The 12,469-nt window shown below is 37.3% G+C and overlaps 1 protein-coding gene across 1 annotated transcript in view; it reads right to left on the reverse strand.

Annotated features, from left to right (window-relative positions):
• Positions 1-12,469, reverse strand: part of ZCCHC24 (zinc finger CCHC-type containing 24) — a 110,517-nt gene that overhangs the window by 81,610 nt on the left and 16,438 nt on the right. Inside the window, exon 2 of the mRNA XM_051617541.1 lies at positions 11,166-11,366. Within this exon, the coding sequence (XP_051473501.1) occupies positions 11,166-11,366 (201 nt within the window). The remainder of the gene's footprint in view (positions 1-11,165; positions 11,367-12,469) is intronic.

Consider the following 12,469-nt stretch of genomic DNA (forward strand, 5'->3'; position numbering starts at 1 on the left):
GTGCTCTTTCTTTGCAAAACGAAAAAGGAGTTGTTTACAGGGCTCAGTAATACAGAAGATCTCAAAAGGTGCTGCTGTCATCCTATGCACATTTCTGCACAAAGAATGAGTTAGAAACAGAGTAGCAAGTATCTGGTGGAAAGTCAGATGCAAATCTGAGGATGAACTAGTAATCAAGATTGTCATTTCCAGTATGTCTGCTGTTGCTGCTAAAATCCCCAGATGTTTCAGTTAAGTGCCTGTCTATGGGCTTTATTGCTTTAGCTAATAATTTGGCACTGACTGGGCTCTGAAATGAAAGGCTTATTCTTTTTTTCTCTAATTACTATACAAATATTCTAGCTTTTCTGCCCCATGAAGGAAATTTGGAAGAAAAAGCTTGTTTTTTAAGAAAAAAACAAGCTTCTACAAACCTGGGAAATGTCTCCTTAAATAACAGTCCTATATCAGTAACATGGCAGATAATTTCTAGTGTAAACTACAAAATGTTAAGGAACTAAGTTTACTGTAAAGCTATCATCAAATCTGACTGACTTCTTTTCAGGATGTATTTTGCTATTAAAAAGAAATTAGAAATATTGAGATATTTAATATTGCTTTTGCTGAGCTGATACAGAGAAATAGCCCACAAGTTAAAATAGGACTTTCATCTGTGAACTTAATTCTGTTTTCAGCTATTTCAGTCTAACAGTGGAGGAAGTTATTAGGTTTCTGAGAGCCACCTTATACATTTGTGCAAGATAAATAAATTTAATTTCTGGATGTAGAGTGGAGTTAGGGCTAATACATCCAGAATATAAACTGGGAAAAACAAAATTATGGAAGTGACTGCTTAATTTCAGGGTGTCAAAAGTTTTTATAATATTGAAAGCATTAGGAATGGCTCTATGTCAGAAAAAACAAATTCAAAATAAATTCAGATTCTGCTCTCACTTGAATTTGAAAAAAAAAAAAAAAAAAAGAGCATTCAAAGTCTCCAGGTTTGGTGTTTCAGCAAACTTAGAGGCCTGCAGTCAGGTTGTTTTAATCCTCGGTATTCTTTTGTAGCCACAGCAATCAGGATTCCTGATTTTAAGTGAACTCAACTCACTGTACTCACTGTGTATAATCTGTAGGTAATACTGCTCCAAAAAGCATCCCCTGGACTATTTAATCAAATCGCATGATGCCTCCTAATCTTGATGTCTGAGAAGCTGACATTCATGCACCAGTACAGCACACAGACTTGTGTTCTTGATCTACTCTCCTGCTTTTGATCTAGCTTGCTCAGCCAGTCTGAAGGATAAATAAAATCCCACACAGCATAGATAGGCATTAGTTACCTGAGAAACTCTGTTTGCATCTCATAATAGACTTTTTTTTGTACCTAAAAAGGGGCCATGTAAAAATATATAAGGCTCCTTTTACATGTATTGACATAAGCCAGATACCGCAGAGTAGCACCAATACTTGTGCTATTCCAGGGAAATGGAAGAGGGATTAATTTCTGTTTAGTATCTTAATTTCCCGAGGGGAGTGATCTAACAGGAGGGAAAGGCAAGACTCACTGGTACATCTTGAGAGCACAAAAATAAGAGGGGGCTCTTGGGTAGGAATTGTGTCCTCACAATCTACAGACTGTGCTGGGACAATCGGAAGAGCAAGGAGAAGCTGCTAGCTCTTGCCAGCAGAAAGTGCTGCTCTTCCTTAAGTGATTTGCTCTCATTCCTCACTGCTCTTGCTATCTGTTTGCCAGCCTCCTCCTCTGTACAGTAAGTTAAAAGGTAAAGGGAGGGAGAGACAAGGCAGTTCACTCCCCTGACAGTCACTTTCTCCTCAGTAGTTGGAGCGTGCCCCATTTATCTGAGAGCATCCCAGCCTCCACTCAGACCTTGTGTAGGCCTTCTTTTAATCAGGTATGGGGATTACCAGAAAACACATTTTCTCTTCGGAGAAGCTGGGAAACAATATATAAAATATATAAATGTTATTTGAGTAAATGAAACTTAGGAAACATTGCAAAGCAAAGAATGCTTCTTCTACTCCCCATGTTTGCTTCAACCTTCTGCTTTTTCAGCTGAATACTTTGTGAAATAGACATTTTCCTACAGAAAACTCCTTTTGAAAAAAAATTACTGGGTTGAATTTCTAAATATATATTAAATGAAGTTACCTTTTTACATAATATGGAGAATCTGCCAGGTGTTATTTCCAGATTAGGATCTTTTGTTTTCTGTATTTGTTGTTTTAATAAATGCCTGTTTGCTTCAACTTTTATGTTTAGCAGCTTGTATTTTGCAAGACTGTTATTTAAAAGCACTGTGAGGAAGGATTGTGGCAGACATAGCTGGGAGATACAGAGATCCTGAAGAACAATCACTGATCTCTTATTGCAGAGCCTGAAAATTTTGGTAATTGTCATAGAATAGAATCAATTAGTATCATTAAGTTTGGAAAGCACCTCCGGAGATCACCAAGTCAATATTGAGTCCAGGTCAGATTCCAAGGGCTTTGTCCAGTCAGATATCAAATGCTTCCAAGCATGTATGAAAATATCACAATATTCTTATGAAGTGATAAACCATTATTCACTTTGTCTTCTATTACTCTTTTCTTATCAGTACAAAGAATTGATAAACTAGTGTGATTTTGACTTCATAGTTCTCTCTCTACCTTATCTATAAATCAGCTTGTGGAGGGCTGGAAACCAGACATTACTTTCTGTCTCCATAGGAATGCTTGCAGTATTAATTTCCAAGCTAAGCACTTAATTATGATTTATCAGGAGTTTTACTGCAAACTAAGCAAATATCAAATTGTTGGTAAACAGAGTTCAAATTTAGACCAATGCAATGTTCAGTCTACTTCAAAGGAGTTTGTAAACGTCTCCCAGTCACTTGCAGAGAATTTGCGTTTGGTCTGTTGTGCATGGTTTTTAAATATAAATTATGCACATTTAAGATGAGTTGTATTATTAGTATGCAGATATACAATAGTAGAACTATGAAGCTAGGAGATGCTTTGGAATGTTCTCTCACTTGTCCCTGGACAGGATCACCTGTGAAAATCCTGATGTATGTTTATCTACCCTGTTCTGGAAGTCTTCCAATGATCAAGAGCCTTCCCAGGCACTCTATTTCAATGCCTCAGTTAGGGCAGCCTAGTTAAGTCCAGTAGTCTAATTGCTGTAGCTGTACATCTGGAAAACAAACTGTGCCCTTCATGCAAGGTTTTCTACATATTTACAACTTTTAAATTAGTCTTTTTGTGGGAGAAAACAACACTAGTTCTTCAGTCTTTCAACAGAAGTCATGTTTCAGAGATCCCAAATTTATTTATCTCCTTTCCAGTCTTCTCTGATGCTTTACCAATGCCAAAACCTTATTCAGTTGAAATGCCAGGTATGCATAAGGGTTTACATTTTAACAGCAATCTTTTCCTGCTATACCTCTTGTTGTTAGTGGGCAACCAACTTGAATTTATCTAGATACTGAATATGCAAATGAGATTAAAGGTAAACAAAAAGAAGCTGGAAAACCTCAATCAAATCTCAAATTCTGTGGTGGGTGATCCTTCAACACCAGTCACATGTTCCATTGGTAGCCATCATGCAGGACCTGAAATTCTACCCCAAGGTTGCCATAAAGACCAAGCAAGCATGCCTTCTTGCAGCATTTACCTTTATCACATGTCTACATTGAAAAAAAAAAAAAAAAAAAAAATGAGCTCATATGAGTAATAAACACAGAACCACAGTAATAATGGCATAGTGATGGTGCTGAAGGAAGAGTTTGGCTTTGGCTTGTCTTCTAGATCTTCGGAGTGTAATATTGTGTAGTGTGCTAGACAGGAAAGGGGCGCAGACACAAGTCACTAGATATTTCTGTTTTCTTTTTCATTATCTAACTGCTCTTATTCTCATTTGTTACGGCTCATTATCTTCTTTCCAAGCATGCATCTTATCAAACAACTGGACATAAATGCCACCTAATATAGCCACTGTTTTAAAACTAGTATTTCAGGAGCAGGCTGTCAAGGCAGGGGTGTTTGGATCCCTTATACTCACATACAGCTGTCTGAGTTACTTGCCTCTCTGATAAACAGTTTAAAACCATGACACACACAGTTTATTCTGAATTTCCAAAAGAGGAATATGAATATTTTCTGATGTTCCAGACTCATAAACAGCTTACATATCCAGAAGTAAAATGGGTTTGATAAAGTTAGAGTCCACCGTACTTGTGTTACAACACTTCTGCAAGTCTTCATAAGAAAAATAGAAATTATCTGAGAAAATATATCCAGCTGAATTCAAGAACTCTGAGAAAACCTGTCAGGACTAAGTTGGAGCACAGGAGAAAAACAAACAAACAAACACACAAAAAAACAACAACAAACAACCCTGCAATAAATGTTGTCATTTATTTGATACCATGGAGTTGTCAAAGTGGCTGCATGTGGTAAAAAAGTAATTTAAAAAATCTCAAGCCAAGTCCAAATAATCTAAAATAATTTAATGCAGGTTCTGAGTGGAAAAAATATGAATAAATTAAAGTAGTATGTTGTGTATAAGCAAGACGTTTGAGAGCCTCAAATTGTTCCAATAAGATGGAAGTTCAGTATGTGCGTAGGTATTTACAGAATGAACACCTAAGATTTCCAGTTTCTTATAGAGATACATTTGGGTAAAGAAATATGCACTGTAGAAAATGAGTTAGTGTATCAAAATGTATTTCAAAGATAAGAGAAGTGTGGGGCTGGATATCTATAGATTTGTTTTCAGGAGTGCTACATGCAGTTTGAAAACACATTGTAAAGATTGACAGCCTTTTCTTCCTTGCAATACATGCATACAGGTACTCTGTTGGTAATGATCTTGCTAAAAACACTGCTACTGCACCAGAGATTAATTTAGCTGTTTTTTTTTTCTTTTATTACATGTCCCATTTTTTATTTTTTTAATTTTTTTTCCTGTAAGAGGAATACTAATTTTAGTGATGCAAATTCTGCTTTGTTCATATCAGGGACTGCACAGTCAGGCATCTGATAACTCTTTAAGCCTACAGAGTTGATAAACAAGAGACACCCAATACAGCACCATATAAAATGCCAGCAAGAATACTCCAATCAAAAGCTATGGTGGAGCCTGCAAAATTGAGCCATACAGGGTTTCAGATTCCTAAGGGACTGGAGAGCTTGACCCCTCTTCCTTTAATTGAATAAGAATACTGATATTTCACTCAGTTCAATGGAGAAAAGATGTGTTTATTTGGAAGCCATCACCTGATATCCAAAAGACTACTGTAAAATGTAACAACTGTCAAAAATTATTATTTTCAGGGTGAGTTTTAAGATTTCAAAGTCTCTGATCTCCTTTTATTCCAGAGGTTTCTGAAACATCACCTTCCACTTAAAAAAATTTTAAAAACTTAAAGAGGTTTGTGTTTCTTTTGCTGCTTTTTTTTTTTTTTTTTTTTTTTTTTTTTTTTATTAAGATCTCTAAGCCAAAACCCAGAAAGGTAAAACCTTTCTGTCTTTGTAAAGAATGCAGCTTGTTCATCATGGCCACCTTAGCCAGCCTTTGGTACCTGGAGGAAGCACAGCTGTGGACTTCTTGAGTCGTGTGGACATTTGAGTTGCTTGCATAACCATAAGGCACCAGACAAATCAGATTAATGCTTCAGGCATGACAGTCACTGCAATCTTGCAGGCAAATAGCTGCCTGCTGAGCCAGCTCTACTGCCAAAGATCCACTATATCTGACCACAGGGAGGGACAGCTTCAGGGCAGCATGATCTGGCAGCCCAAGCTATGGACTAAGAAGAAAGGACTAAACTCAGCTTGACACTGATTTCTTCCACATCCTGCATGAAACCACAAAAGCAATTCTATGCAAACTCAAGCGCCAGAGTAATTGCCTACTACTCCCAGTGACTTGAGTATACGTTCTCAAGGTACTTTAGTTTTACAAGATCTTCTTCAAAGATAACTCTTGGCAATGGAAAGACTCCCATTGTTGGCCTCATTAATATGGATCATGCCGTACATTTCATTCACAAATTTAAAACTGCAGTGCAAAATGAGGCTTACATTTTTTCCTATTACGTATACGTCTGTGGTAGTATGCCTGTACTTGTGTGAACATGCACGTGTATTCTCCTCTATGACTATAGCGTAGAATTGAAAAATACTCTGTGTAACAGTTCTGTATCTCTCAGGGACTGGAACGAACAGTTGTAGTTCACCAGGGATTTGACTGCAGAATGGTGATATTTGCTGCCTTTTTTTTTTTTCACCAAGTCTCCATTACGTGAGAGTTCCTTGCCAGTGTAGAAATTTACAGGAATTGTCATGAAGATTTTTTTCAGATAGGGATTTCAGAGATTTTTTTTGGACAGGGATCAGAGTCTCCTTGTTCAGGATTCCGAAAAACATGGCTGAAGCCATGTATTTTTTTTAGTTATTAGGCCTGTACATGTTTTCACAAAAGGATATGACAGCACTTGAATAAATTTAGGACCAAGAGACCAGGAGATGGAGATGGTGCTTGGCAGAAACACAAGGTAGAAAACAAGGTTGGAAACTTTGAATACAGAGATGCTTTCCTACAGCTCTGAGCTTGGACCTCTACAAGTACGTACTTCGTTGCTGCCTTAGCTGTTAATTCAAAATCCCCAAATTAAAAAGAGGAATAACATATGGAGTAAATGAGGTCTAGGATCTGTAAGCACATACTTCCTTCCCAGAGAGGATTCTGCACCATGGCAAAGGTTAAATCACTCAGCAGCTTCTTATAACCTGAAATAGGTGTTTTGTTCACAAATGTCCATATATACTGTATCTAACACTATACTCCATTATCCTGTGCTTTCTAAATAATAAACCTATATGATAGGTTTGAGTTTAGGGTGATAACATTATGGAAGGGTGGTCACGTCAATAACATTCCTATAATGTAAAGGAGCAAGATTGATTTTGTATGTCATGCATAGTACCAACAATCCCACTGTTTATTTTTTGTAGGATTTAAAAATATAGGCTACAGTGATAATGGGTGGAAACAGACACTAACTTTTTTAAAAAGGTCTGCTATGAGTTTTGACAGCACAAGAGGGAATGGCTTCAAGCTGCAACAGGGTAGATTTAGACTGGACATAAGGAAAAAATTTTTCACAGAAAGAGTGGTTAGACACTGGAATAGGCTGCCCAGGGAGGTGGTGGAGTCACCATCCCTGGATGTGTTGAAGGGTCATTTGGATGTGGTGTTGGTGGATATGGTTTAGGGGAGAGCTTTGTAGAGTAGGGATGATGGTGGGACTCGGTGATCCCAAGGGTCTTTTCCAACCTGAATAGTTCCATGATTCTATGATTCTGCCCCTGCTAGATAAATAAATGTCGCAAGGAATCATATATCTTAAAAATTACTGGGCCAGCACTTATCATCATTTGTCCTGGCAAGGGAAAGAAAGCTTATGGTTATCATGCATGTGCAAGATGTACACTAGCACAGTACCTCTGGGTACGCAAGTAAATGAAGTTTTGACAAATCTGTATAAGTCTGTACTTACATATCTTGCAACTGATTACTAGCAAATGAGATAGGAAAAATACTCTCGTTCCTCACCTTCCTTCCAAATATTGTATATTTCATGGCACCATCAATAATAATTTAAGACTGCCTCAACATTAAGTTTAAGAGCACTGTTTTTAACCTTTCTTTTCTGGACCTTTTTGAGTTGATTCACATCAATTAAAGTTCTGCAAGTGGAAGAATATCAGAGAGGTATGAGTAAGATGTTATCACCTAAGCCACTGAAACTCAAAAATTAGTTCAGAGAAAATGTAGGTATGCTGCCAAATTGACACTAAAGAAAAAAAGTGCTGCATCTTTTATAGATATAATAATTGCAGCCAAGTTTTTACGAATGTAGGCAATCTGGAAATGATGAATTGCAGTCATAACATTGCTCTTATTTCTAGTAGTTTCTAAAACAGAAAACACACTTTCTATCACTACACATCACACAAACTACATGATAAAATAACATAAGTTGGCTACATTCCATTTCAATTTCCAAAAAGATAATTTTGGTCAGGGTACTGGACAAACCTGCAGATACATGAGGTACTTAAATAATAAAGCTGGTCTCCTAGAATACCATCATCGCTTGAGATACCAATCTAAGTTATACATGTATTTTCATCAGTATGGTACACCATGAACTTTTACAGCAACAGAAGAAGAGAACACATCTTTGCAGTGTTTATAACAAGCAGAATTAAGGGAGGATATAAAGCCTTAAAGTTGTTACACAATTTCTTTGTTATGCAGGAAAAACTCCATAAAACACCCTATTTCAAAATCTGTTTCTTATTAGGCAGTTACATAAAAAAGAAAATAAAAATGCCATAGGATTTACTGATATGCATTTTGTCCAAATCAGATTAGTTTATCTCTTTTCTCCATCCAAATTTCAGTACTTTAAAAATACATAGCTACAGCCCTTTTTTGGTAGGATTTGCAAAACAATTTTCATTTTTGACAGCACTAGAAAAACTAAGCATTGACATCTAAGCTATTGAGTAGTGCATATTAATGTTCAAATTAAGAGATCCATTATTGTCAAAAGCAGTGGTAACCGACAGGGTCTTTCTAAACAAGAGCCTGATCCTGCAGTCAGTGCTCCTTTCTCACACACAATGTTTTCTGTGTTTTGAACACAACTCATGCACACAGGGTCATCCCCTGTAGATCTGTCCTCAATTTTAGATTAAATAGAAGTATTTGATTTTCTATGAGTGCTTAAGTCTGCTGTTTTTCAAGAAAGTACCTACATGTTGACTAGAAAATAGAACACTTGCTTGTGTTAGGAATCTCCAATAAAGCAGAACTAATTTCATATCACCCGTTCCTTTATGGTTCCTTTAGGTACCATAAACTTTGGTCTCTAGAAACAGGTATGTGCACACAGAGCAAAAGGCACTGATGCGATCTCTTCTGGGATGCCATATGTACATGTAGTTATGCATGCACAAGAGGACAGCCAGAGAAGGATTGGGGAATAGAGAGCCCATCTAATTCTTGTGAGCAGATTGAGAAAACCTGACTAAGTTAGTCCTACAAAATGAATGCTGAGAGAGGATATGATTGCAAGCTATAAATATATCCTCAGATAAACACCAGGGAGGGAGAAGAGCTATTTCAGCGGAGAATAATGCTGGCAGGAGAAGAAATGTCTATAAAGTGGCCATGAGTTCCACTTATCCTGGAAGATGGAAGATTTCTAAGGAGGCTAGGACTGAGGTTCTGGAGCAGCTTCTCACATGAGCAGTAGTGAGGGCAAAATACTGAAGTACTTCCCAACTAAAACTTGATCAGCTTATGAAAGGGACTGTACAATGTGGCTGCCTGTAACTGTAGAAGACTCTGTGCAGTGAGCAAGTAGAGGCCTCCTGGTCCCATGTTCCTTCACTCATTACTCACTAGCTCAGAGGCCAGCCATAGAGCATGCTCTGTAGGAAGTCTTTTTCCTGGTTCACAGATAAACTGAAGGTATTATTTGTGAAATCTTAAAATGAGTACATAGGATGTGCAATTTAAGCAAATAAATCTTCCTCCAGGAACCTTAATATGTTTGCATCTCCTGGATTTCTGTGGGTAGGTCTTTAATTTTCATTAGCTGTTCTTTAATTTCTAATGCCTCAAACTGTAAAAATACCTATGAAATAAATAATGCATTTTTGCTCCAACTCTGACACATTCACTTGGGACTGACTGTGCAAGCTGCAGCTTGCACGTATTGATTGTCAGGGGACTTGTTGCACTCCTCTGGTTTCTTATGCAGCACAGCACAGCCATCTCCTGCAGTTCAGCACTCTATTTCTCTCTGCTGCTTATTTAATAGTTGTAGTTCAAATCCCCTTGTTAAATAGTGTATACTGTTACATGGTCCTATCTCTGTAAACACGGAGGTATTTTTTTATTCCTTAGCAAGGAAAATTTTGTACTCTCGCCTAAAGAAAACTTCCTTACTCAACATGTATTAAAATAATATGAAATAAAAATATTTTCAAGAGCCACACCCAGGACTGCAATGTACTTTAATTCCACATCTTTCATTAGAATTAATGAAAGATACACAGCTAAAGTCCAGGAAGAAAAAAGTTTTGTCTATGCATAGCAGCAGGAGGAATACTCAGCTAAAGCTCATCTGACATTAGACCTTATTTCATGCCAACCCTCCTCAGCTGGCAGATGCTTTCCTGCCTGTATTTTGGTTTGTGTATGTCTTACATCCTCAATGGCAAATTAACTGTAGTTAATTCTACACAGATTAATTCTGCTGAAAGTCACACATTAAGAGGGTAGGAGGTTAAAGCCATAGTGAAGTGCATGCCAGTAATGTCCACATCTGTGTTTCTAAGAGTATTGGCAGCATTTTAATTTCCTTGGAACTCTACATAGAATATTGTTTGAGTTGTGAAAGTTTAAGCCAGCAATGCCTCAATCCAGCTGAAACTTGAGAGGATAGGGAAACCTCGCACATTGTGGCTTGGAGCCTCAGGAAAAAAAATTGCAGGTTGGTGAGTGGTTTAGTGCACACTGGTTTATACCTCTTTTCTAAGGAAATACGTATCGCCTGTTTTGCCACTACAAAAAAGTTCTGGGAGTCCAAGAACGCCACATTTGCCAAGTAAAGCAACCCTCTTCTATGAGACAGGAGACACGTTGCACCAGATATACTTTGAACTTGTGTTACTGTGACACTGATTCAAAGTTCTCATCCAGTATCACAATGTCTTCTCCTTGAGCATATTAACTGGTTATATTTTTATCAAGTGCCATTGCCAAATATAGTGTGCTGCTTGAAAATGTATTTTACATAATGTCTGCCATAGAAAATTACGTAGTAGCCATTTTTAAAGTTTCAGAAATCTACTTACGTGCTTAGATTAATGTCTTTTGTAATTCTTATTAGAGAAATGAAATAGCATATTGTTTCTATCAGTGTTGTGATAAAGAATAGATTAAAAGAACACATGGCTAGCTTGGCATTTTGTCAAGATATTTCTTCAGTGCTACTCTCTCTAAAGAACTATTTCAGTCAAATTCTGTGTTACTAAGGAATTCAAGGAATGGTGAAAATTTTCATAAAGATTTTTCCAGAATATTGTATATTCCTTACCTGTGGGCAGTCTTTGATGTAATGTCCCTTGTTAAAGCAGAGGTGGCACAGGTAGTTAGGAGGTGGCCTCTTGCTAGGTTTTCTGGCTTCTGAAGAAAGGGATAGGTCAGAGAAATGCTCAGTCAGGGAGCTTAACCCATCCACAATGTTATTAAGAGAGCCATAAGGTGAAGCACTCTTGTACAGACTGCTGCTCAGAGCCTGCAAAAGAAAAGAAAAAAGTCACATGAAACACTACTGTATTAAGGATTGTTCTGAGACTGTTATGAGTAGGGGAAGGATAAAAAAAAGCAGAAAAAATGTGATTATTTTTTTTTTCATTAAGAACATTGCTGTGTATTTGAGGAGAGCCATATACCGACCATTAATAAAGAGGTTTCACAAAGGTAGTGCAGTGGACCTGGTCACCCCAACTGCTGAGAAAACTACTGAGCTTGCCATGGTTCACTTAGTCCAGACTTCCCACTAAGCAATGATTGCTTTCTTGTGTTTGATCATACCACATTCATGGCACAGCTAGAATATGCAGGCAAAGAGGTGAAAGAGCAGTCCACAAAAGGGAACATTTTTTTGTCCAAAATGACTTACACAAACAATACTGAAGTCAGGGAAAGGAAAAGAGTACCAGGAAAATGTAAAGTAATTTTTTATTTCCAATCTGGTTAATGAGACCATCAACATAGAGTCCTGTGTTCAAACAATAACAAGAAACATTCAGATCTACATCTGCCTTGGATTCGCTAAGAGGAAACCTGCTGCGATTTAAACATTGCCTGATAAACAGTGAATACCTAGTTTTTAGCTTCACCTCAATAGGATCTTCACTCTCTCAATCTGCAAATCAAAATCAGGAGCTCCTAATTTGCCATTCAGTAGTTTTAAAGCAGCAGGAAACCCATAATCACCTAAATAGCTAATCTCCCTAATGGAGATAACAAGGATTCATTCCCTTTAATGTGTTAAGGCTCAAAAGAAACTGTGTACTAAGAGTTTAAAACGTAAATAATAACTTTTAAAAAAATTAACATGGTCATGAATCACTGTAGAAAAAGGACCAAACTATTGACAGTCCTCTCCACCCTGAAATGATGGGACACATTTCCCAAGGTGTTTCTGTGTTAGGTCTGATAAATCTCACAGTAATGTGATGCTCATGTTATTCTCCTGGCATCAGAGAACTATTGCTGGCTTATGGGAAAATCAGGTAAGAACAGGTCAGTCTGTGCCTCTATGGAGACCTTGTTTTGCCGTGCCATTAAATCCATATATTTCAATGGAATCTTATATATGTCATATATATTTTC

Source organism: Apus apus, chromosome 4 (assembly GCF_020740795.1).
Source record: "Apus apus isolate bApuApu2 chromosome 4, bApuApu2.pri.cur, whole genome shotgun sequence".
Taxonomy (NCBI): Eukaryota; Metazoa; Chordata; class Aves; order Apodiformes; family Apodidae; genus Apus; species Apus apus.